This window comes from Capsaspora owczarzaki (assembly GCF_000151315.2).
Source record: "Capsaspora owczarzaki ATCC 30864 unplaced genomic scaffold supercont2.1, whole genome shotgun sequence".
Lineage (NCBI taxonomy): Eukaryota > Filasterea > Ministeriida > Capsasporidae > Capsaspora > Capsaspora owczarzaki.
Window position 1 is genome coordinate 2,475,088 of NW_011887292.1, and position 24,227 is coordinate 2,499,314.

Consider the following 24,227-nt stretch of genomic DNA (forward strand, 5'->3'; position numbering starts at 1 on the left):
ACTTAACACTCGAAGCCCGATTCCTGTCTGATTCGATTCAACACCCGCAGATCGCAAGGTGCAGATCTGGAACATGGATCCGATTCGCCACGAAGCCGTGGAGCGAGACAATTTGACACCGTTGCTGCTCGCGACCCTGACCAACCACGAAGGTAACAGCGAAAAGCCATTTCCCGCCAAAAAAAAAAAAAAAAAATCTCAGACACCGAGCTGTAATCCTTACTACCAATGCGAATCAAGGGCACATGCATATGGCCAACCGCTGGAACTACAAATGGCTTGTATTTCTTGCGCAATCCTCACTGGCACTCGATTTTCGTTCATTTTGTTTTTCTCAATAGGCGCCATCAGTTGCGTTCGATGGGCACCCACGGGAAATATGCTCGCATCTGCTGGCGATGACAAGACCATTGTGATATGGCAGCTGTCCAGGTACGTCTTGCATCTACTGGATGACTGTTTAGGGGGGGGGAAGCCTGATCCTCGACGGTATGTGCTCATTGAACCAACTCACCCGCAACATTCAGCGACAAAACGTTCGGCGGTCTCGTCATGAGCAACTTGGAGGGTGACGTCAACATCGAGTACTGGCGCTACACGAAAGCCCTGAAAGCACACCTTGGTGGTGAGTAGTCAGCTTGTTCTCGCCACGACAACGCTTTGGAGTTTTTGCTCAGTCCTTGCCTCGCATTATTGCCGCATTGGTGCTCAGATGTCACGGATCTTGCCTGGGCTCCGCATGGCCGCCAGTTTGCATCCTGCTCCCTCGACGGCGTCATTTGCATTTGGGACACGACAAACTTTAGTGCGAGCTGCTCGTGGTGAAATTGCAGGATTTTGTAAAAAGTGGCCGTCGCTAAACTCACTGTGTTTGGTGTTGCGCATCCCATTGGCAGCTCTTGCACACAAGCTCGAGTACCATACGGGCCCTGTCAAAGGCATTGCATGGGACCCGGTCGGCGAGTTTTTTGCCAGCCAAGTGAGTGGAGGCGATTGTTTGGCGTTTTTGCACCTACTGATTGTGCTCCTCCGACATAGTGACATATTGGGTGACTGCTAACTCTCTGTGGTGTGTGATAGTCTGGTGATAACACAGTTGCAGTGTGGCAAACGCGCGATTGGGAAGTTGTGCGAGCCATTCAAAAGCCGTTCGAGCAGGCAAAGGATACCCTGTTCTTCCGACGCTTGAGGTGGGTTTTGTGCACAATGCACATGGTCTGTATGCGTTGTCCTGACGTTTCACGACCAACATTTCTTGTTTGCTTTGTTCTATGGCAATTGCTTTTGAACAGCTGGTCGGCGGATGGCTCGTTTCTCGCCGCGACCCATGCGTACAATGCCAACAAAGCCAGTCCTGTGTGTGCATTGATTGAGCGCAACTCCTGGGCCTGCACTCGTGACTTGGTTGGTCATGACGCGCCTGTCCAAGTCGCTGTACGCATTCAGCAAAAAGCAAAGGGGGGAATTGTGGAACTCAAAACAACCACGAACTTGCTCCTCACTTGCCCGGTACTTTTACAGAGATTTAGTCCGTTCATGTTCGTTTCACCTGATGTCAAGGATCCAAACCAGCGTTTGGCGGAGGCGCAGAATATTTGCGCTCTCGGGAGCCAGGACTGTGCCGTTTCTGTGTGGAAGAGCCCCAACGTTCGTGCGTTAGTTGTGGCCAAGTTTGTCCATTCCGACTCGGTGACTGACATGTGCTGGTACGGGAGCCGTCGCTCGGCATGCTTGATGATTTTTTGACAAAACATCTCATGAACCAACGATGCCTATTACTTTTCGCGGTTTGAACAGGGGTGACTCGGGATACGAACTGATCACCGCATCTTTGGACGGGACTGTTTGCTACATGAAATTCTCTCGAGAAGAGCTCGGCGAGCCATTGTCGCGCTCAGAGATGGTAATTTTTTTTTTCGAGACAAAACCTTACCCCGTTTTTTTTGTTTCTTTTGAACCATTTGGATTGACGACCTATTTGTCTCATGCTTTTCAATAACATGGTGGCCAGGCGCTGAAATTGCGAACGCTGCATGGAGAGGTCATCGACGACAATGCAGAGCCCTTCTTCATCGCCGAAACGCCGGAACAGTTGAGTTTGTATGAGCAACAACAACGGGAGCGCGCGGCAATCCCCATGGACACATCGGTCGTGCCAGTGCACAACTTGCCCCAAAAGCCGATTGCAGCATCCAAGCTGCTCGCGTCGGCGCCCCAGGCAGAGTCCTTCGCCAAGGATGGGCGTCGTCGAATTCAACCGCAACTGTTGGTTGCTAGGTAATGAGCAGGAGAGTTGCTGCGAGCGCTGTTGAGTGATTTCATGAGATGTGTCGTGCTCATCACAAGTTGAATCGTCCCCCAAATGTTGATTGGCGACTTTGATGATAGCACCGATGAGGCAGAAGCCCCTCAAACGGCCTTGGCACAAGTGCGGCAACCTGCAGCAGTTGTGCCGCGGCGTGTCGGCCCTGGCAACGGCTTGACGGCTGTTCCCAAAACACTCGGGATGGCATCGAGCTCGGCTCAGTCGGCTGCTTCTTCGTCGTCTCAGCCCCCGCCGTCATCGCGCGCGGCACCGCTGGCAGCTCAACCTGTGCAACGAAACCGTCCAGCGTTTGCGGTGCCCAAGGGAATGCCCGCGACGACTCCAGCCGCCGCTGCTCCGCTCGTTCCTGCAGCCAAACCCCCCGTGCGGGTGAATCCGATGGGCAGTGCTGCTACTACCTCCACCTCCGTTGCTGGCCCGATGACTGCAACGGCAACGACTTCAACCTCACGTGCTCCTGTCAGCCGTGGGGCCGGGTCGCAGCCAGAGTCCTTGCAAACGAAGGAACAGGTACTTGTTGTTGCTTCGAATACGGACTTACTTTTTGCTGTCACTCTTCGGGCTTTTCGTGTTGCCCACTGACTTTTGTCCGGCTCTTGTATTCTCTCTTGTTCTAGACCACGCGTGTGCAGAGCACCTTGCTGCTCTCTGCGCCAGAACTGCTGACCAGCGTCCAAATCTTTTCCAACCATAGCAACCAAGTTATTAGTGTGTCGGCTGACGAGCGAAAAATTCCTGTTGGCGACAGCACCCACATCAAACGTATGAACTTTTGAGTGGTGTTTTTTTTTTCCTCCTTTGTCACGTTCGTGTTTGGTATTTGTTTTTGGCTGACTATCTCATTTTGTGGAATTCCTCTAGTCGCCTACATCACCGCCGTGCCCAACTCGGAATCCGGGCCAAGATGGCACACCGTGCTCAATAGCCCCGTTCAGTATCTTGCGTGCAGCAGCAACTTTGTTGTGGCGCTGTGTAAAGACGGCGAAATCCATGTATTTAGCATTCTAGGGCGAAGGCGAGTCGATTTTCTTGTCGTGTTTGCTTCTGCATTTCATTTTTGTCTGAATTCCAATCTAACTGGCTGTTCCTGCTGCCTCTTGTTTTTCGGTTTGACAGAATTTTGCCGGCAGTTCGCATCCCCTCTGGTGTGCACTTCCTTGCCATTCACAACGAAGAATTGATTGTGCTTTCAAGGGACAAGCACTTGTATATCTGGTGAGTGAAAACCCCAGGTTGCTTGCTGTTGCACAACCATCCCCCAGCTGCTTGTTTGCTTCTCAACTCATCCCCGATTTTGTTTTGAATGCAGGAATTTGGAATCGCTCGTGTGTACGGTGCACGCAGAGCCGTTTAGCAGCGTGTTCGACCAACTTGAAGCCCATGTCATTGCAAAATACCAGGTCGAAGCCACAATCACCGTGACAGGAGTCATTGTCTTGCTCGTTCCTGCTGCGTACCAGTGCTACGCGTTTGATCCATCGCTGCGTGCCTGGCTGCTGGTCGTGGACAACGCCAACCGGCTGTTTGCATGCTCGGCCCATTCGTCTCACCTCCCGTCCACCCTGCCCGCGCTGGAATCCAGCAGCACTCGTTCCCGCTACGCGCTGCCGAATTCGCTGGCGCTCGCAGTGAAGCAAGTGGCCGAGCAGAACGCTGCGGTCGGCCCACTGAAATCCCTTCAACACAGCATCGGCCCGGGCCCGCTCAGTACAGCGCAAGTAATGTCCAGCGCTCTTGGTGGAGACCCCGACCTGCAGTGTGCAGCGACGGTCGCCTATCTGGAGCACCAGATTGCCGCGTCGGTCGCGCTGCTGTCCGTGTACGAGTACCAATATTGGATGACCACTCTCATCACCTTTCTGGCCGATGCCGGTTTGACCATCCGCCTTGGTGCCATGATGGAGTCACTCATCCCCGCCCACGAAGAGAACAGAGATCAACGGTTGGCACGAATGCTCGAGCCAGCCGACCACTATCGGCTCGTGGAAGCGCTGCTCGCCCGCCTAAGCTCGCTGCCCGGCTGCTCGAAACTGGCCACCAGTTTGCTCGAACGGCTACGAGCTGGCGGTGAAGCAATGGCCCAACTTGCGCGGCCACACTACTAAAATAAAGTTGGCGGTCTGGAACAGCCGCATGTTTGTTTGTCACACACTCGCGCGATCCATTTTATTGGGACTACTTGGACGCAGTATCGTGCACAGCAACAGCAAGAATGAGTTTTCAATCAAAATGTCATGAAATAACAAATAAAAAAAACCCTTGTTTTGGATTTTGTTAATCGGTGCGAGACTTCTTTGACTTTGGCTTGAGGACAAAATCGCTGCTAGTTACCGACTTGCCATCGTCGTGTCGACGCTGCGAGCAAAATAGAAAGCAACAAAGGTGCAGATAAAGTCAGCCACAGCAAACACAATGGGCGCAAAAACTGTTTCAATGGAACAAAGCAGTCATCCTACCTTCTCGCCACGAAGTCGGTTCTTCAGAGCTTCCACATCCATGTTCTTGGTTGTCGTGGGGTCTTGTGCAGCCACAGATGCGGCAGATTTGGCAGACGCGTCCTTGCTTCGCGTGGGATGAGCAGGCTCAGCGGGGGCTTCGAAAGCCTTCTCGCGTTGGCTGCGCTTTGCCTCTGCAGCTTCAGCCTGGCGCTCCTATATAGTATAGAAAGCAGACGAGGGTGAGCAGAAGAAGGTGAGCAAAACCTCCCCACCCCACCATCGCAATAAACCAAAACCAACAAACCCAAAAAAAGAACGAAAAAAAAAAAAAGAAACTTCGTACCTCACGCTCTTGTCGCAGCTGGGCACGACGGTCGTCTTCCTTGAGGAAATACTCGCCGGACTCGAGTTGCAAGTCGATCTTGCTGGGCTGGGGCAACGGCGGGAAGGGAGTCTTCTCCTTTTTTGTGATCTTGGGTTTCTTTTGCTTGACATTCTTCTTCTTGAATTGTGGCAGGAAGCGGTCCCAGCTCTCGGTTGCAAGAGCGGGGTCTTTTGCCAGCTCGCGCTTGATCATAAGAGTCTGATGGGAGGTGACGAGGAACGTATTGGCAAAAAAAAAGTGAGCAGAGGTCGAAAGGCAAAAAGTGGATGAGATCGTAAGAGAAAGGAGGGCACCGCGGTAGAGGTGGCACAAAGAAGAGCCTCTCTCGAAAAAAAAAAGGCAGCAGAATCAAAGGAAACAACACATGCGCGAACATGAAACAACAGAACGAACCTTGATATTGTAGATTGGGTGAACGTTGTGCAGACAGTCCTCCACAATGCGGCGAACCTCCTTCAATCCCTTGTAGCCGCCCATTGCGGCAACAGTGTTGCCTTGCACCATAACATAGCAGTCGGTCAGCAACTCGATCGCCTTGAGAGTGGCGCCGTTGGGACCAAGCAGGCGTTGTCGTCGCTTGACAAAGCGCTCCTTGTTTCGCACAATGTTGCCAATCTTGATAATGTCGCAAACAACATCATCTTCCAGAATCTTGAGGGCTTGGGCGAGCGGAACGCTGCGTGCCAGCAGCTTGATCAGGTCGCGCGCTTTCAAAATGATGAACGGGTCGAACGTCTTTTTGGTGGTGCGAACCGTCATGCTACCTTCGATGAGATCAAGCTCGCAAGCAATACCCTGCGTGTCGTGAGATGAGATAGAAGCACCAGTGAGCAGGTCGCAGCAGCTTGACGCGTTTTTTGCAGGCGATTCCAACCCCCCCCCGGCCCTCCCGAAAAGGACAACAACCCCAAAACATACCACATCATCGAGCGCCTTGGTCACGTGAGGCCAGACCTCCTTGAGGTACTTTTCGCGGTACTTTGGGAAGAGTGTGGCGAACGAGGACTCTTCGAGCAGCGAGCCGCCCTTGTTGTCTTCGTTTGTGAAGGTCTCGATCTTCCAGTGATCGATTGTGTCGTTGTCCCAAGCTGTTGCAAGCAGTACAATGTGATGGTAGTGAGTATGGGTGCCTGCCAAGACGATGGTACAACGTGAGAGGTGGCTTACGCTTGTCCTTGCGATAGTTGCGCTTGACTTTGGTCTCGCCAGTCGACGCCGCAGCAGCTGATTCTGTTTGAGCATCCGCCCCGCACAACAAGCAAAACAAGTGAGTTTTCAATCGCTTCCTGTGATGGGGAGGCGATGGGGAGGCCGTTGTTCGAGAGGTTGGAGCCCGCTCCTCTGGGTTTGGCGGCGACACACATGGCGTCCAGACGAAAAGCTCGCGTCCCTTCCGCTCCCCGCTCCCCCTTTTCGTCTCCTGCTGCAGCGCCATCGCGGTCGCTTGGTGACTGTGGCTCTGACGCGTGCTCTGCAGTGCGTTGGTGAGGGATGGAGAGTGGTTGTTGGAGCGTGTCCAAGCGAAAACGAGGGGCAAAGTTCAATCTGCAAGCTCACTCACCGCCAGCGTCCATTTGTGATTCTGGTTGGGGACTTTTGTTTGAAGGAAATGAACAACAAACAAAAAATAAGACTAACACGATATAGAATTCGTGTTGAATGAGCAAGCTGCTGTGTGACAATAGGATGTGGCTGACCTTGTTTGAAAATCCAAGCTCAAAAGCGAGAGGATTTGGCTTTTCTGTGCCCCCTTCCCTTGGCTTGCTTGTCCTGTTTTGTGTCTCGAGTGTAGTGTACTTTGATGATGATGATGATGATGATGATTCATGCTGGATGTTTGTCATTGCTGTCAGCCGTCGCCCAGATTTGAGTTATTGTCCACTCTTCCATTTTGTACTACCGTTCAATTCTTTTCAACCCTTCGTCATGGACGTCAACGCTTACACCGTGGGTGCAGCCACTCTTGCGGCATTCGGCGTGTACATTGCCACGCGCCCTGGCCCGAAGCCCGTCCACCAGCCCATTGATGTCCACTGGTGAGTTTGTTTGTAGAGAAGGGGGGAAAATTACAACAAAAGAACAGAACAAAACAAAAAAACAAAAAAAATGTTGCTGGTCCAATGCTGCTGGTCCAGAGATGGAGGGGGAAGCGGGGTTTTGCAGTGCAGGGATCATCATTGCGCTCAATAGCGCTGTCTCACTTCGTACTGCGGGTGAGAAGAGTGAGTGTTCGAAAAACAAAACGCTGATCTAGCAAAAAAAAGCAAAAAAATAAATAATAATAATAATAATTACAAAAAATCAACAAGTTTGGAACGCACGCCCCTTTCGCTGGGATTGCGATTTCAGGGGGCGGGGGAGGGGGGAAGGGTGTCTGCCATTGTGTGCAGTGCGTGCAGTGGTGTGGCGTATGCGTGTCGTGTGGTGTCGATGCGCACTTGTTGTCGTCTCTCTTTTTTGTGATTATTTCTTTCTTTTTTGTGATTTTCTTCTTTTTTTTCTTTTTTTTTTCATAATTTTTGGTTACCCGGCTTGCTTTTTGGATTTGCATGAGTCTGGGCTCCCTATTCGTTTCTTTTCTTTTTCTTCTTGGAATCCTGCTTCCGATCTTCTTCCTTCATGCGATCTTGAGATTGCGCAGCCCCAATACAAGACACGCAGCAAGACACAAACGAAACCACCTTCAACCTTGCAAAAGAAACTCACATTTCGCATCGCTCTGCCTTTTTATTTTCTTTTTTCTTTTTTTTCTCTCTCTCTTCTTCTCGCTTCTGCCAGCCAAACTGTGGAGGTCGATGCCAAGGAACACATCCGCCGCAACGCATCGTCGCCTGGCAAGCTCCTGTCGTACCACGACTACCACATCAAGACCCTCTACGAGGGCTTCCACCACGGCATCAAGCAAGCAGGTTTGTCGATCCATGGTTGCTGAGTTGTCTCTGTGGGTTTTCGTGTCCCACCTGCTCAATGCGCTCATTGTTCCGTGTCACCACCACCCCTCTCCGCCACTAAACTTGTAGGCGACTCGAACTGCCTTGGAACCCGCACTGGCAACGGTCCGTTCGTCTGGGAGTCGTACAACCAGGTTTGTCATGGTTCTTCCTCTTTTTTTTTGCTCCTTTTCTTTTGTAATTCTGTCCATGACATTTCCCACATTTGTCGCTCATAGTTTGAAATTCTGTACCTTGCATGCAGGTCGGCCAGCGCTTGACCAACTTTGGCTCGGGTCTCGTCCACCATGGAGCAAAGGCGCAGTCGTACATTGGCATCTACAGCCAAAACCGCGCCGAGTGGGTTATTGCCGAGCAAGTGAGTGCTCCACTCGTATTGATGTTCCTCCTTGTGTGGACGACTACTCTAACGGTGTCGTGAGTGTGATTTTTTTTTGTTTGTTTTTTTCCCCCTTGGATAGGCTTGCAATGCGTACTCGCTCATCACCGTCCCGCTCTACGACACTCTTGGTGCCGAGACCGCCGAGTTTATTGTCGATCAGGCCCAGATTCGCACCATCATCTGCGATCCGCCCAAGCTCGCTCTCCTGCTGGATTCTGCGCCTCGGTAACTTTCATGATTTTTTTTTGTTCGAAAGCTGCGAAAACAGTTCCAACAACGTTCCTATCTTCATCTAACCACTTGCGCTCGATGGTGATGGCTTGCTGCTTTCTCCAGCATGAAGACTCTCAAGGAGATTGTCAAGATGGGCAGCGTTTCCGACAAGGAACGTGCTGATTTCAAGGCCGTTGGCGTTGCCCTCCTCTCCTTTGCCGAGATCGAGGCTGAAGGCGCAGCCAAGCCTGTTCCTCACCGCCCTCCGGTAAGATTTCACATGCCAGATTTGATGCAATTGCAAGAAAACAAGAGCACCAACCATTTTGTTTCCCGTTCCACTTTTTCCCGCATTTTTTTTGTGGGGTTTTTTTTTCTTGCAGAGCCCCGAGGATGTCGCCACCATCTGCTACACCTCTGGCACGACTGGCAACCCCAAGGGCGCCATGCTTACGCACGGCAACTTTGTGACCGACTTCCGATGCTTGGACCGCTTCCTGGCGCTGAACAAGGACGATGTCTACCTCAGCTATCTCCCGCTGGCGCACATGTTTGAGCGCATTGTGCAGTCTGGTCTGTGGCCGGCTGGTGCGCAGATTGGCTTCTTCCGCGGAGACGTCAAGCTGCTGGTCGAGGACATTGCCGCCCTCCGCCCGACCATTTTCTGCTCGGTGCCCCGCCTGCTCAACCGCATCTACGACAAGGTTGTCGGCACGGTCACCCAGGCTGGTGGTGTGAAAAAGTTCCTGTTCGACCAGGCTCTGGCCTCCAAGTCGGCTGAACTCGCCCAGGGCATTTGCCGCCGCGACAGCATCTGGGACAAGCTGGTCTTCAAGAAGGTCCAGGCCACGCTTGGTGGCCGCGTCCGCGTCGTTGCGACCGGCGCTGCGCCCATCGGCGGCAACGTGCTGACCTTCCTGCGCGCTGCGCTTGGCTGCCCGGTGTTTGAAGGCTACGGCCAGACTGAGTCGTCTGCCGCCTCGACCACCACGGTGCCTGGCGACTTTTCCGTCGGCCACGTCGGTGCTCCTCTGCCCTGCAACGAAATCAAGCTTGCAGATGTGCCCGACATGAACTACTTTTCCAAGGACAACCGCGGTGAGATTTGCTTCCGTGGCGCCAACGTCTTCCGTGGCTACCTCAACGACAAGGCCAAGACGGACGAGGCGCTCGACAGCGAAGGCTGGCTGCACTCTGGCGACATTGGCGAGTGGGACGCCGAGCGGCCAGGCTGCGCATCATTGATCGCAAGAAGCATATCTTTCAAGCTGGGCCCAGGGCGAGTACATTGCTCCCGAGAAGATTGAAAACATTTACACGCGCTCGACGCTGATTGCTCAGGCATTCGTGTACGGCAGCTCGCTTGAACCGTCGCTCGTTGCCGTCATTGTGCCCGATCCGGACGTGCTGCCGAGCTGGGCTGCCTCGAAGGGCCTCAAGGGCAACTACTCTGCTCTGTGCGCCCACCCCGAGGTCAAGAAGGCCATCTTTGACGACATTGTCCGCATTGCCAAGGAAGCGAAGCTCAACGCGCTCGAGCTTGTCAAGGCCATTCACCTTCACGACGAGCTGTTCAGCGTCGAGAACAACCTTCTGACTCCCACCTTCAAGAGCAAGCGTCCCGAGCTGTCCAAGGCGTTCAAGACCCAGTTGGATGCCATGTACGCATCGCTTCCCAAGCAGTCCTAGGCTGGATTTTGAAGGGGAGTTTTTTTTTTTCCTCGTTGCGTTTTGCTTGTTTTGAATTAGTCTTGCTTTGTGGTTTTTTTTCCCTCGCTCTGTCACTCATGAATACATCATTTTGCATGCAATTTCGCCGTTACATTGTGTTGTTGGGGCTTTTAATGATCACAAATCCTGTTTCCAACAACGACCAGTCTCGAGCCTTATGCTTTGGCTGCAGCCTCAGCCTTCTGCGCCTCTAGCTGGTCGTAAAAGTGTGGCTTGGTGGTGTGTGGTCGGGCAGTCAGCACCTCGACGCCGGTTTCCGTAACGAGAAGCGTGTGCTCGAATTGGGCCGAGCGCTTGCCGTCGACTGTGCTCGAAGTCCACTCGTCGCCCCAGGTAACATCTTGCCAGGAACCTGCAAATACAGAATGAGTCACATGCATGGAGATGAGTCTTTTTTCTGCGTTTGAGAGGCCTCGCCACCAAAAAAAATCGCTGCAAACCCAAAAAAAAAACAAAAAAAAATCAAACACAAACCAAAACCAGCACTCACCAGCATTAATCATGGGTTCGATCGTAAACACATGCCCAGCCTTCATCACGCCGGGCGCCTTGTTTTTAGCGTAGTGCGGAATCACTGGAGCGTTGGTGTGGAAGAGCTCGTTGATGCCGTGGCCGACATACGTGCGGACAACGGAATGGTTGGCAGCGTGGGCCGTCTTGGAAATGACATTGCCCAAATCTCGGAAAGCAACACCAGGTTTGACTGTTCAGAAGATGCCAATGATCAGGAACCAGTCGCGCAAGGCGCAGAACCACATCAAACCGCTCGCTCCAAACATACCCATTGCAATGGCATTCTCCAGACACTCCCAAGAGTTGCGCACAAGAGTCTCGGAAGCAGCGTCCACCTTGCCAACGAAAACAGTTTCGTTGAGGTCTCCGTGGAAGCCGTCATAGTACACCGAGACGTCAATGTTAATAATGTCGCCTTCCTGCAGCGGGCGGAGATCGGGGATGCCGTGGCAGATGATCTCGTTGACAGATCTGTGGAGAGGGAGAAGGAAGAAATAAGTCAAGCTTGTCTGATCCTGCGCCCCTCCCCCCTTTTGTGGAGATTTGCCTTACGTGCAGCACGACTTGGGGAAGTTGCGGTAGTTCAGAGGCGACGGATAGGCGTTGCGAGCAACGGTGGCCTCGTGAACAATGCGGTCAATCTCGTCGGTTGTGACGCCTGGACGAACAGCAGCCACCGCGATATCAAGCACCTCGCGCGTCAGCTGGTCGAAGCGATTCGAGAACAAGCAGAAAAAGTCAGCAATCTAGGAGAGGAGACTGAAGTGCACACGATCAACGCGAGACGACGCACTCGGCAGGCAACACGCATCTTGGCAATACGCTCAGGGCTCAACGGAGTAGCGATGGAGGACTGGGGCTCGCGACGCTCGCTTTCAGGGATGCCTAGATTGAGACCGGGACGAATCGTGTCACAATCAGTTTTTGGTTTGTTTTTTTGTTCCTGGATCTCTCCGTCAAACACGCAGGAATGGTACATGCATGGTTACCTGACACTGAGTAATCCGGCGGCGGAATGTGCGAAGGGACGGTGCGCATCGGCGTCTGTGGGTACGGGCGAAGGGGTCCACGGAACTCAAACCCAGGCCAAGGGTTGTTGAGCGGCGCCGCTGTGGTGACATGATTTTCAACGTAACGTTCATACTCGTGAGTGAGGACATTAGCAGAGAGAGAGTGTGTGTGTGTGTGATCATGCCAAGGGAGGGGTCTCGTTGGTCATTGCCAAAGAGCAAAAAGACCGCGTGTAGAGCAGAGAGCCAGTTGCCCGTCTCGACTCAGAACCCAAACCCCCAAACCCCCAACCACTCCCCAGCAATGTAAAGCTATAGAGCTCCACGCGCAGGAGCGGCTTTGCGAATGGGGTGGATTTGCCGCCGTCGTCGTAGGAGGAGCGCACTCACCGGGATGGACCAGCTTGTGCGCAGCCCAGTTGCGCTTGAAGCAGTCCTGGTCGCAGAAGAAGGTCTTGTCGCCTGCAATGCTGTTCTTGAGGCACGTCGGGCACTGCATCTTGGCGGGCTTGCCGCACCCGGCGCCAGAGCACACGCGCGTCGCAGTCGCGGTCGGAGCAGTCGTTGCATCAGCCATCGTTAAACGTTGTTATTGAAAGGAGGAGTGTGCAACCTTAAACCCCCAATGATGTACTGACTAGATAAAAACTAACAAAAGTCAAACAGAGATGAATGGAGTCGGCTTGAGGGATGACGGGATGGAGGGATGGAGGGAGGGGGTCATTGATCGTTGAGATTTGTTCGTTCTAACAGACTGAGATGGAGCAGCGATCGTGCCATTTCGTGATACCTCTTTTTTGGTTGTCATGGATTGAGGAAGGATGAAGATGGATGAGGTTGATGATCGACCAGTCTTTTCTACTTGTGAATGTCCCTTCCCGAAGCCGCGCTCAAGTCGGGTGTGCTGCAGCTCGTCGTGCTCGTCCACGGCCTCGACTCACCCCGTAAGCACCCACTACCACCACCACCAACATGACTTCATGCTGATTTCGACCTTGCTCTGTCTTTTGGATGTTGTTGTTGTTGCCACCCCGTTGGAGCTCATCCTGTCTCTGCCTCTTCTTTTTTTATCCTGCTTGGCGGCTCTCAGTTGGCGGCCATCGCGACATGAGGCTGCTCGAGTCGCGCGTGCTGGTCCACCCGGGGTTCCGTGACTTCAAGGTGAGTGTTGGTCTGCTCGCGGTCGTCCCACTTGTGTCTTAGGGGAAGTGATGACCACTGGCTTCAAAGAACACGTTCTCGATCATCAGCGTCGTGTCATCACGCGTTCGTCCCTCAGCGCCGTGTTTGTGTTGATTCGTCCCATTTGGTCGCTCATCATTGTCCTTTGTTTGTGGCCGGTGGTGGCGGTGGTGGGGTTGTTCTGGGGGTTGTCTCTGCTCAGGTCTTTGTTTCAACCGTCAATAGCGGGAAAACCACCGACAGCATCCACGTCGCTGGGATTCGCTTGGCAGACGAGCTCGAGCGGTTTGTGCATGCATTGCCGGAAGTCATCAAGACTGTTCGCCCTCCCTCGGCGGACTGCTCTCTCGGTATGAGAACAGAACAGGCACCAACCCGAACCGCGATCAAGCTATCTAATGCCGCATCGCTCAAAACTCAACTGCATGCATTGTTGCGCAGATACGCTATTGGATGGCTGTACGAGCGCAACTACTTTCAAAGCGGACGCATGGTGCCTGTCGCGTACATGTCCATGGCCTCGCCGCACATTGGCATTAGCTACGATCGCGACAATTGCGAGACTCGTACGTTGCCACTTCTGTATTGGGAGCAAGTCATATAACATGTACTAGCTTGACTTGACGTTGCTTGTTGTGTCCTTTTGTCTTTTGCGTTCGAAACGGAACAGGCGAAGAAGACAATCGCCGCATCTTCACCAATGTCGCCCGCTGGGTTTTCTATGAGAGCAAACAACGTGTTGCCAAGTTGTTTTGGCGCGGGCAGTGCGTCACCGAGCTGTACTTGCAAGACGAAGGCGCTGCAGGCTCAGGCTCCTTCAAGCCCTTGTTGTATGAGGTCAGACTCTTGGCAGAGCTTGTGCTGCCAATCATTTCCGCAATGATGCTGCCTCTGCGATAGTGCGATCGCTCACTCACTTCTTCTCTTCGTCGCCATGTAGCTTGCAGTGCCAACCAGCCGCTATATGCTCGCCCTCGGCCTCTTCAAGAGCCGAACGCTTGTGTCCAACACGCATTTCGACTTTCAAGTTGACTACCTGAGCTCCGCAATCGCCTGTGACTATCCTTTCGACACTCCTGGCGACGTTGTTGGCATGGATCTCGGCGAGACGTGTCAGCGACCCTCTGAGTAAGCAAGGGTGCTATTGTTGTTTGCTCTTTTTTTTTTTGCATGGTTTGGGTTTTGGGATCGGTATGGAGTTGCTAATGACAATTGATGTGATGCACTTCTTCCCTTTATCAGCTCGTACGAGGGACTGAAGCATCCTTCGATCGGGCTGGTCGCCAAAACGGTTGGTCTGGTCAAGCAGGTTGCCGACATTGCGCGATTTCCCTTCGACTGGTTTAATTATTCCGCCGACGAAGATCACGACATTTTTTCTGTCACATACACTGGTTTTTCTAGCGTCCCCAAATCGCTCTGCAACATTAGCGCTCGTGCGTACTCTGAGCCGCAGGAAAAGAAAATCACCACTCCTGCGATAAGTCGGTCGATCGGGCGTCTCAGAGCTGGTAAAGTCATCATTGTGGCTTTGTAGTGTTTGGGGAACGTTGTTCTACTGCGTCCTGTTGCGACCTGACTTTTCCTTGTCCTGCTTTTGAATGCTCTTCTTGTTTTCCTTTTCTTGTTTTCCTTGGGTCTTGCAGAAATCACTCGAAACCTCCAAACACTGTCTTGGCGCCGAATCGACACAAGATTCAACTCGCTGTGGTGCCACGACTACTTTCTGGGCAAAAGCACGGTGCACTTTAGCGTTGTCAGCGATCCCAAGCCGGCAAGGCCGGTTCTGGACATGTTTTTGAATGTTTTGGCAGAAGATGCGAATCAGGCGTGATTGGACACAACTCTGTCTTTCTTTGTTAATAACTCAAGCGTCGTTCAAATGTCTCAAACGAAATACAAAAAAATCGCGGTTTTGGGAATGGCTTGCATTTTCAACATTTCCGACTAAATGCAAAAAATGGCGGGGAAACAGAAAACAATCAAGACATTTCTACAGACTGCGCGACGAGGGGGCAGATGGCAAGGGAGGAAGTTGTGCGCTCACAGCTGCTACCACATCGGAAGGTGTCGATAGCATTCGAGTGCCGTTGGTGCGAGTGACAGAATGGTGCTGTCCTCGAGTGGATAATAGTGTGTTGGCGCAGTGGATCATTGCAGTCACCTCGCGAGGAAGGGCTTTCCCGACGGCCTGCCATCGAATGAGTCCCTGCTCATCCACGAGGTAGATGAAATTGCCAGTGTAGAAGCGAATGCCGAGCTCTGCTGCCAATTCTTCGTCAACCGCTGGCAAATTGAACACTGAGCCCTGTGCCAGTCAAGAAATGCCAGGTTCAGATCAAAAACAACAGAAAATGAGCAACAAAAAAAACCTGTCGAGTCCTTTTGATCTGCAAACAAAAAGCCATGCTCAACATCGTACATGACGCTGCTGTGGAATGGCTGCCAACAAATTTCGGTTGAACATGGGTTGCAACACTCGCATCATCGGCATGCGGTTCATCAAGATCTGTGACACAACGGTGAATGTCAGTGGTGCGGATTTTTGATAGTTCAAAAAAAAACTGCCGTACTTCAAAATCGTTCACGTATGGATTGGATCCGTATTGGCTTCGAAATTCGTGCGTAAATGACGCGTTGCGGAGCTGAGGAAAGAAGCAGAAAAAAACACACACGTGAGCAAAGCAAACAGCCAAAAAAAAAAAAAGCAAGATGGCAAAAAAAAAAATGCAAGCGTCCCGCTTTGCTTTACCGCGCCGAATTGATCAAATGCCACAGACACAATCGAAATACCCCGCGTGAAGGCTTCCGATAAATCAACCGTTTGGCCGTTGATCGCTGTCAACACGCGAGATGGGAATTTGACCGCGTACTGCGAGAAAAGCGATTCCCAATAAAGAATATGATGAGCGATCTCGCGCACCCACGTATAAACCGGGTGCAGGCCAGCATATGCTCGTTACCTTGCTGTGGCTCAGTGTGGTGCTTGCTTCGAATGGCTTGAGCATAGAAGCTGCACCAAAATGCAATCCGTACAACCGTGAGCCATGAACAACATCCCCTCAACTTCACGTCTTTCCCCTCCTCTCCTGGACAGACAGTATGCGAGCTGAAGATGGCACAACATGCACATACCACTTGGAGGCAACCTACAATGCGAACAATCAACGAAAAAAAATGAGTTGGCGCTTCTCACAAGAACAAGAAAAAAGATTGGCGGATGTGCCATCTCGCTGTCATCAAGCTTACGCTGGTGTCTTGCGAGTGAGATCAAGCAACCCAATCTGGAACCGCTTGAAGAAATTTGGCTTCTTGGTGGTCGGAGCATCGGCTTGAGTCGAGGCGTCCTTTGGGTTTTTGGTCGCCTGTTCATCTGCGTTTGTGGCAGCATCCACGGTTGCAAGCGCATTGCCATTGGTAGCAGCAGCAGTAGCAGTAGTAGTAGTAGTGACTTTGTTGTTTGCTTCAGCACTCGATGGCGGCGCTTGAGCTGGTGCTGGTGAGCTACTCGAGCTGTACGATTGCGCGCGCAATTCTGTCACATCAAGCAGGACGATTTTCGGTTAGAAGCAGCAGCAGATCGACTCTCATCGCTTTCCCCCAGTTCTCTTGATCGCGGTGGGTGCATCGCTGATTTTCGTCTCCCATTGCTTTTTGTCATGCCTCAACGACCGAGGGAGGGAAGGGTGTTCGGTTGACGGATCATGCTTTTTCCGTATGACTCTATTTTGCATGTGTATCATCATCCAGCACCAGCCTGCCCACTGCTTCCTCAGACACAAGACACGACACAGCACCATGCTACTGCATTGCATCTCATTCTCCATGCGTGTTGGTGATGGCAGAAGCTGTGATAAACCAGCAAAACTTCCTCCTAACTCACGTGGAGACGGGAGACGGGCAGCCAGAGCGGCGGACGGGCTTAACGACAGACGCGGATGGCTACAGGGGGTGCTAGTGAAGGCGCGCGCTACGGCAGCCGGACCGACCCGGGCGCTGGAGCGGGGCGTGATGGAGCTGCTGCGGACTGAGCGTGGGGACGCTGAAACTGCCGTTGCTGCGACTCGGCTTGAGCGAAGAAGCAACTCGGCCGCCGTGGACTGCATGGTGTGTATACGAGAGACAAAAAGTGTGTATGTGTGGGGAGGGGAAGGGGGTGCGATTGACGACGGGTTGCTTGGATGCAAGTTGGCGATGGTGTTGGGGAAGATGACGCGAAAAAAAAAAAAAAAAAAAAAAAAAAAGACTAGAAAAAAAAAAAAAGGAATCGTTCAACAAAGTCATCGATCGTTTAACTTTGGCAAAACAGAGATCAAACCAAAGGGGAGCGGGGGAAGAAACACGGTACACTTGTAACAGGAGCAAAACAAAAAAAGGGGGCACATTGCTACCGCTACAAGACTGAATAGCGACCAGGGGCATTCGTCGAACCGCCGAGGTTGCGATTCTGAAGCGCGTTGTCGGCCTCGCGCGCAAGCTCCTCGCGGATGATGCGCTTGATCTCGGTTTTGGCTTTTTGCACCGCAAAATCATTGTCTGCCTCAATGACAATGTAGAGCTTCTTCTCGTTGGGCCCGGGCACTTTGCCAGGCCCAATGAACACGCCTCGGGGTGTCAGAGCGGCACCCGACAGTTCCGAAATTGCTGAAACGGCCTCCTGTTGTCGACAAAATAGGGGAGAGAGAGAGATGACATGGAAACGAACAAAAGCAGTGAGATGTCGGAACAGCCCACCAGCAAACATCCCAAGACAGAGGTATGCAATTTACCTTCTGAGTGACGCGCCAACGTGCGCGTTGAGGGAAATCGTTGATCTCGAGATGCTCGATGAACTGCAGAACGGGAGCGACGGCCATGAGAGCGGGAGGAGGGGGAGCCGCGGACGCAGCAGCGGCAGCCATAGCAGCAGCGGGATTTGCAGCCTGAACAGCAATAGCTCAAGTGAGTGAGATGGACCAAGCAACAAACAGTCCTCGAGTCAACGAAACTTTGGGCAAGAGCAGGGTACTTACATCTCCAGTGGCGGAACCTGCAGCAGTGGGCAGACGGCGACCGATAGATGCGGCAATTTGACGAGCACGTTCCGCTGAAAAGGGTATCCGAGCAAGCATTTTTGCTGTGAGTGCCGCGAGCAAAGCAAAATGCACCCCAAACAAAAACTAAAAAACCCAAAATCAACCACACTGTCGTACCTGCGGCAGAAACACTGACGGGTACAGCTGCAGACTCTCCGCCACCGCTGGCCGCGGCAATGCGGTTGGAAACAGAGGAGACAATCGCAGCAAGTGCCTCCTTGTTGACTTGACCTGTGGCAGCTGGAGCGCTCGTGGCGGTCGCGGGTGCCGCACTAGGAGCAGGCGCGCCGCTCGAAATGCGGCTGGCGTTGAGCTTGCGCTCAATCTCTTCATCGAGCGCGTCGGGCCCGTCGTCGTCGTCGCCACCAGCCGATGCGGATGCGGCAAGCGCAGAGTTTGTAGATGGTGTGGATGCACTCGGCCCAGAGTCCTCGTCGTCTGATTCGCCGAGGCCCATTGCAGCCTTTTGCATGTTCTTGAGCGCGTTCGCCTTGTTGTTTTCTTCGTCCGTAAAACCAAAGCCCTTGCCCTTGCGAACGCTGAATTTTCCGCCTTTCGCCTTGCCAGACTGTGCGACACAACAACAACCCAAAGTTCCATGGTAAGTCGCTCGGTGTACATCAAACAATCCACCCCTAAAACAACCCGCTCACCGGCATTCGAAAACCACAACAACACCAACAACACCAACAACAAACACGGCTCACCTTCACATCGGCTTCGTACTGCTCTTTGAGCTGCTTGAGTTCTTCCGGCACATTGGCTCCGCTCAGCTGGAGCGCGTTGAGAATATCCCCAGCAAAGCGGCCTTGCTCGGGCGTGAGGAAGGTGTAAGAGGTACCCTTCCGTCCGGCACGGCCCGTTCGGCCAACGCGGTGAACATAATCTTCGTAGTGGTTTGGGGCGTCATAGTTGACGACAAGTTTGAGCTCTTTGACATCCAAGCCACGCGCTGCGACAGACGTCGCAATGAGCAACCGCACATCACCGGCCTTGAATGCAATCAGGGTCTCCTCACGGTCGCCTTGGTCCAAACCGGCATGCAGCGACAAACACGGGTAGCCCGACGCGTACAACGACTTGAGCAGCATATCCGCGGCTTCCTGGCGCTCCACAAACACAATCACGCTCCCTTCTTCTTGCCACACGCCGAGAAGCTCGAGCAAGCGCAGATACTTTTCGGCTTCAGGAATCACCAGGACGTGCTGATCAATTTCCTTCGAGACAATGCTTCGGCCACCGACAATGATCTGCAAGGGGGAGTGGTGCAGAATCTTGTACGCCAGCGTTTCCATCGATCGCGGGAAGGTGGCCGAGAAGAGCACGGTTTGACGCGCGGGCCGGATGTTGTTGACAATGCGCATCACTTGCGGCTCAAAGCCCATGTCAAACATGCGATCCGCTTCGTCGAGCACGAGGTACGTCACCCGTCGCAAGTTGGTCACGCGTCCCGAATTGGCGGTCAGCATGTCAATCATGCGGCCAGGCGTGCAGACGATAATCTCGGCGCCTCGCTTCAAGTCTGCAATCTGCTCGGTGATGGCCGAGCCACCATAGAGGCAGACGGTTCGCAGCTGGTTTGGCGCGGCAAAACGCTTGCACTCGGTGTAGGTCTGGACGGCGAGCTCGCGTGTCGGCGTCAGAATCAAGCCGATCGGCCCGTCGTCCGCCGACAGCGGAGGCTGTGCGAGAATATGCCGAATCATGGGCAAGACGAATGCAAGCGTCTTGCCGCTGCCTGTTTTCGCGATCGCAATCAGATCGCGACCGCTCATCACGGCGGGAACCGCCTGTGCTTGGATGGGCGTCGGCTTTTCAAACTTGCATTTGTCGGTTAAGATTTTGAGGGTGAGTGCGTTCACGCCGCACTGGGACCAGTTCTTGATCGGCCTTGGTGGCTGGTCACCCTTGACCTTGATATTTTCCAGCTCGCGTCGATACTGCTTGACCTCGAGCTCGGTCATGCGGGCGAGCTCGGGCACCTCCTTGTAAAAGTTCTTTGAAAACTCGGGATAGACAATCTTGGAGTGGTCAACGGCACCGAGCTCCTTCTTTTTGGCGGTAACGTTCCTTGCCTTCTCTTGCAAATCTTCGTTGTCGCCGTGGCCGAAAATCAGCGCAGCATCGTCCGCCTCGAGCTGATCGGCGCTTTGCAGCTCCGAGTCCAGCGTCATTGCAGTAGCAGCGGCCGTCGCTGGCTGGCCCGATTCCTGGTGTCAACGCAGAAAAGGCGTGATGGAGATGAGCAACGAAACAAACCAATTTTTAAAAAATCAACAAATGGAATACAAACAGGCTCGTGCACCACCTTTACCTTGCGAATGTTGAGTTCTCGAACGGTAGCCTGGACGTTCATCATGTAGGCGTCGAGATCATCGTCTCCCTGTTGCTTGTTGACGGCACCGTTGCTGAAAGCCTTCGCCACATCCATCGGCTGAGCGACTGCTCCCGATCCTGTTGGATTGGCATTCGATTGCTCTGCTAGTGAGTTTCCTTGCTTTTGCGCGTTGGTGGTCGCGGCAGGAAGGCTGTTGCTCTCGTCGTCGTCGGCGTTCAGGTCGAGCTTGGCGAGTTTCGACTTTCGCGCTCGGTGTGCGGCGCCCAGAGTCAGAGTCGACAGCGCAGCACTGCCACTGCCATCGTCGTCATCATCATCGTCATTGTCGTTCCCAAACACGGATGCTCGGATCGTGGCTGGCTTGGCGCCACTGAGACCAAACACTGAGGGCGCTTGTGCGCCTGGCCTGGCCAATCCGCCGATCGAGATGGTCATAGCAGGAGCCGCAGGTGCTGGCTGTACCTTGCCCAATGACACTGCGGGTCCGATGCTGGCCGCGACTGCTGGTGCAGCAGCCGTAGTAGCAGTAACAGGAGCAGCAGCAGCGGCGGCAGCGGCAGCGGCTTCCTTCTCGCGTCGCCACGCTTCCAATCTGCAAATACATCAAGCACAATAACCACAGCTCTGTCAAAGTGAGCATCAAGATGCACAGTCCCCGGGTGTTCCGCTCAACTCTGATCGTCGTCGTCGTCGCTCCAACGCCCCCCCCCCTTCCAAGTCCCCCTCCACTCACTTTTCACGGCGCTTCTGCTTGGCGAGTTCCTCGCTGGAGAGCTCGCCGGAAGCATTTCCTGCGTCCTCGTCGAGCCGCAGTCGCTTGGTGCTGGGATCGGCGCTAGACCCGGCGGCGTCCTGCTCGTGCAGTCGCTTGCTGCCAGAGTCGCTGCCGTTCATTGTCGTCTTCGGCTGTGATCAATACAAGGACTGGATTTCAACTAGGGAAGTCATATTGAGTTGTTGGAAACATTTAAAAGACCACGAGTCTGAGAAGGATGAAATCACAACAAACTAACTGCATTTGACAAAGACTTCCGTCCGAAATCCAATCATGCTGATGGTGCAGCTGCAGCGGCACGCCATTGACGAAGTGCTTTGACAACGGCAACTAGGATTGGCAGTCCCGCTGGGGCGAAAAGAGGCACGTAAATGGCATACTTGTTGTCCTCGGGGAAATACAGCAGCGACAACGCGTTGCTGTCAAAGAAGACAGCCTCTGCAATGTGCGCTGTGCGCTTCGAGAGACTGTATGCCTCGTGCAGCGCGTTACGTTGCATGGCAGAGTTTGCCTGTCCACAAGCAAGCCGTGTACTTGAGTTTATGTGCTTCATGCCCCAACAACATTCGCATTAGCCAAACACACAAGCACTATCAATGGCTTTACCTGTCCCATCGCAGCCCGTGCGACGTCGACTTTGCGTTGCAGCTCGTCACTAACAACCATGTTGGGAATTGTGTCCAGCAACTGACAGAAGGACTTAAGCGAATGGCGGGCGGACGCCAAGTGCTCGAGCCACCGACTGCGAAGTAGCGAATCGTGCTCAAAGTCCGTCAGTCCCGCCAGCTGCCGAGGCAACAAGACGTGGACTGTGTCCAGCTCAGTCATTCGGCTCTGTACATCGCAAAAGGGCAAGTCAGACAATCCGTCAAAAAAAAAACCAAACAACCACGCCACACTGCGGCCCGTCTCCGCCTTACTCGCTGTGTCCGAAGTCCCATGAGCAGGCGCAGCTGTGCCAGTAATACAGAGCAAATTTCGGACAATTCCACTGCTTGGTCTGCGGTCGGATTGACCACAAGAACCCCTCCCCATCGCGGGATTAGAAATCCGTTTTGTGCGGCCGGATGTCCTGGGAAGTCAAAGGTTGGTTTAGGTTGGTGAAAAGTCAGCACAGAAAGTTCAAGCCAAGCGACTCTGAGGCGCGCTTTTACCAGTCGCATCCAACAGAAGCAAGGGTCGCAGTTCTGGCGGGGGCTCAAACACGAGCAGGTTAACGACTGGATTGTTGTGAGTCGAAAACCCTGTCAGTCAGAGGGCAACAACCAGCCAAATGAATTGCAAAAAAAAAGAGTGAGGGTCTTGCAGCTTCGGAGTTGTAAAAGCAAGCTGAGCGGACTCTATTACCCAAGCCCCAGTCTTGCGAATTGACAAAATGCTGAAGTTGATCGGGTCGCAGTACAAACGCATTCAGTTTCTTGTCAAATGTAGGCGTGACGAGAGGCTGAGCTTCGTAAATGATCTGAATGCCAAAAAGGCAAACACAATGGCAAAAAATTAGGGAGAAGGTAAAGCGCCATCGTTTCAACGACGCGTCTCCGGACAGCACTCACCTGAGACGAGACGGTCGGCGCGTCGTCAACGGAAACTGCAGCTAGGAATGGTCGAAGTGCTGCATAGATGGCACGAGGGTCCCAATAAGATGAACTTGCAGAGCTGGACGATCCCGCGCCGAGGGCAAGGGTAAACAACACTTCAAACGATGAAGCTGTGGAAAAGGTTCGTCTTGCTCGCTGACAATGCCAAAGTGTCCACAACGAGATCGATGCACACGAATCAGTGAGATGCACAAAACGGTTGATGTTGCTCGCAGTAGTGATGGCCCCCTCCCTCACCAAGGCATCTCCCGAGTTCTGCTCGGCCTGCTTCGCAAGAGTATCGTCCGGTTGGTCATAGGACAAGGAGGTTGCGCCAACATCAGCCATTTGCTCAAAGAGTACACGCGCCACAATAGTTTCGATTGGTTCTGCAACAATCGTCACAAGTCAGATTCAATTTCCAAGTATGGTGAGCGTCATTTGCAAATGCCCGCCATACGGTGCGCCCCAAACTAATGTCTGAAATGCATTGCAGCGCAACAAGCAAGGATACTGTCGAACACACCAGTGGCAGCAGCGCTTGGAAACAGATTTGCAATCAACAGCCGAGAGCTGCCAACAACAATCCGAGGCAATCTTGCGTCTGCCACCACAAACACCGTACCCGACCCTGGTGTCATGTTTGCTGCAAAAAAGTACGGCGGATCGATTTGCTCTGTCGGGTTTGCTCGCACAAAGTCAGAACACCAATTTCCCCCTTTTGCTACAACTCACTCAAACTCGTCCTGGAGTTCATACCTGCAATCTTTTGCGTGCTCAAATGGCCATCGCCGGCATTGCTGTTGGCATTCAATGCTCGAGCCATTTCCTCAATGGTGTGCGCAATCCGCTCGTTTGTCTGAGTTGTGATGACTGAAACAACCGGTCGAAATGCAACCTTGGACGACAACGTGCGCGCGTGCTCGTGTGCCTGAGAATGGAGCGCACGTTCCAGGTCTGAGACGCTGAACTCGGCTGACGGCCGCTTCTGTGCATCGAGCAGCAAAGCGGGATCGAGGACGACTTGGATTGCGAGAGGGAGTTGGTCGGACTCGCTGCCCGTCTAACAACACCCAAAGCCCCAAGCGACCATTGCCAAGGTCAGGTCAAGTGTGGTACAGTGAGTGTATCAAAGTCATTACCAACCACCAGAGCGACAAAAGCCACCCGTCAACTCACTGGCGCGACGAGCAGTTCGCACGGCAAGCTCGCTCGGTAGATGGTTGTCGTTCGCCACCACACGGGCAGTCCGACTCCGGCAATAACAACAATGTACAGACACAGCGCCCATGGCATGCGGAAGGTCGGTCGGTCGCCCGACGACGCGCTGT

General features: G+C 53.2%; 8 protein-coding genes and 1 pseudogene across 9 annotated transcripts; 4 read left to right on the forward strand and 5 right to left on the reverse strand.

The window, feature by feature from the left end:
• The first annotated feature begins 59 nt into the window (after positions 1 to 59).
• On the forward strand, positions 60 to 4,609 carry CAOG_00769 (hypothetical protein). The gene is made up of 15 exons (XM_004365583.2): positions 60 to 152; positions 342 to 432; positions 528 to 625; positions 713 to 805; positions 897 to 979; positions 1,081 to 1,190; positions 1,293 to 1,434; positions 1,522 to 1,706; positions 1,798 to 1,903; positions 2,012 to 2,277; positions 2,389 to 2,836; positions 2,944 to 3,088; positions 3,188 to 3,341; positions 3,443 to 3,541; positions 3,636 to 4,609. Exons 1-15 carry the CDS (start codon positions 74 to 76, stop codon positions 4,429 to 4,431), a joined length of 2,895 nt encoding a protein of 964 aa, XP_004365640.2. The 5' UTR covers positions 60 to 73; the 3' UTR covers positions 4,432 to 4,609.
• CAOG_00770 (ribosomal RNA assembly protein mis3) lies at positions 4,478 to 6,771 on the reverse strand. The gene is made up of 7 exons (XM_004365584.2): positions 6,711 to 6,771; positions 6,317 to 6,379; positions 6,068 to 6,237; positions 5,543 to 5,944; positions 5,108 to 5,347; positions 4,783 to 4,977; positions 4,478 to 4,681 (listed from the first exon to the last, which is right to left on the reverse strand). Exons 1-7 carry the CDS (start codon positions 6,721 to 6,723, stop codon positions 4,601 to 4,603), a joined length of 1,164 nt encoding a protein of 387 aa, XP_004365641.2. The 5' UTR covers positions 6,724 to 6,771; the 3' UTR covers positions 4,478 to 4,600.
• A 263-nt stretch (positions 6,772 to 7,034) lies between these two features.
• Positions 7,035 to 10,506, forward strand: CAOG_00771 (acyl-CoA synthetase long-chain). Its single transcript, XM_004365585.2, has 7 exons — positions 7,035 to 7,185; positions 7,928 to 8,058; positions 8,170 to 8,234; positions 8,345 to 8,458; positions 8,562 to 8,707; positions 8,819 to 8,963; positions 9,079 to 10,506. Exons 1-7 carry the CDS (start codon positions 7,076 to 7,078, stop codon positions 10,000 to 10,002), a joined length of 1,635 nt encoding a protein of 544 aa, XP_004365642.2. The 5' UTR covers positions 7,035 to 7,075; the 3' UTR covers positions 10,003 to 10,506.
• A 7-nt stretch (positions 10,507 to 10,513) lies between these two features.
• Positions 10,514 to 12,552, reverse strand: CAOG_00772 (methionyl aminopeptidase 1). The gene is made up of 7 exons (XM_004365586.2): positions 12,340 to 12,552; positions 11,929 to 12,048; positions 11,733 to 11,824; positions 11,492 to 11,643; positions 11,208 to 11,410; positions 10,917 to 11,129; positions 10,514 to 10,778 (listed from the first exon to the last, which is right to left on the reverse strand). The coding sequence occupies exons 1-7, from the start codon at positions 12,524 to 12,526 to the stop codon at positions 10,582 to 10,584; spliced, it is 1,164 nt and encodes a 387-aa protein (XP_004365643.1). The 5' UTR covers positions 12,527 to 12,552; the 3' UTR covers positions 10,514 to 10,581.
• Positions 12,553 to 12,817: 265 nt separating this feature from the next.
• CAOG_00773 (hypothetical protein) lies at positions 12,818 to 13,487 on the forward strand (annotated as a pseudogene; the record flags this gene model as incomplete). The annotated part of the gene is made up of 3 exons: positions 12,818 to 12,893; positions 13,040 to 13,110; positions 13,334 to 13,487.
• A 158-nt stretch (positions 13,488 to 13,645) lies between these two features.
• On the forward strand, positions 13,646 to 14,965 carry CAOG_00774 (hypothetical protein; the record flags this gene model as incomplete). Its single annotated transcript, XM_004365588.2, has 5 exons — positions 13,646 to 13,697; positions 13,802 to 13,968; positions 14,072 to 14,259; positions 14,374 to 14,642; positions 14,778 to 14,965. 5 exons carry the CDS (start codon positions 13,646 to 13,648, stop codon positions 14,963 to 14,965), a joined length of 864 nt encoding a protein of 287 aa, XP_004365645.1.
• A 42-nt stretch (positions 14,966 to 15,007) lies between these two features.
• Positions 15,008 to 17,343, reverse strand: CAOG_00775 (hypothetical protein). Its single transcript, XM_004365589.2, has 8 exons — positions 17,015 to 17,343; positions 16,381 to 16,666; positions 16,267 to 16,280; positions 16,095 to 16,144; positions 15,884 to 16,003; positions 15,705 to 15,776; positions 15,554 to 15,640; positions 15,008 to 15,439 (listed from the first exon to the last, which is right to left on the reverse strand). The coding sequence occupies exons 1-8, from the start codon at positions 17,235 to 17,237 to the stop codon at positions 15,125 to 15,127; spliced, it is 1,167 nt and encodes a 388-aa protein (XP_004365646.2). The 5' UTR covers positions 17,238 to 17,343; the 3' UTR covers positions 15,008 to 15,124.
• A 56-nt stretch (positions 17,344 to 17,399) lies between these two features.
• Positions 17,400 to 21,459, reverse strand: CAOG_00776 (DEAD box ATP-dependent RNA helicase). Its single transcript, XM_004365590.2, has 7 exons — positions 21,278 to 21,459; positions 20,521 to 21,136; positions 18,914 to 20,416; positions 18,324 to 18,774; positions 18,144 to 18,217; positions 17,901 to 18,053; positions 17,400 to 17,788 (listed from the first exon to the last, which is right to left on the reverse strand). The coding sequence occupies exons 1-7, from the start codon at positions 21,436 to 21,438 to the stop codon at positions 17,525 to 17,527; spliced, it is 3,222 nt and encodes a 1,073-aa protein (XP_004365647.1). The 5' UTR covers positions 21,439 to 21,459; the 3' UTR covers positions 17,400 to 17,524.
• An 83-nt stretch (positions 21,460 to 21,542) lies between these two features.
• On the reverse strand, positions 21,543 to 24,227 carry CAOG_00777 (hypothetical protein). The gene is made up of 10 exons (XM_004365591.2): positions 24,076 to 24,227; positions 23,656 to 23,959; positions 23,423 to 23,572; positions 23,155 to 23,285; positions 22,873 to 23,052; positions 22,667 to 22,781; positions 22,474 to 22,563; positions 22,240 to 22,391; positions 21,926 to 22,153; positions 21,543 to 21,830 (listed from the first exon to the last, which is right to left on the reverse strand). The coding sequence occupies exons 1-10, from the start codon at positions 24,190 to 24,192 to the stop codon at positions 21,591 to 21,593; spliced, it is 1,707 nt and encodes a 568-aa protein (XP_004365648.2). The 5' UTR covers positions 24,193 to 24,227; the 3' UTR covers positions 21,543 to 21,590.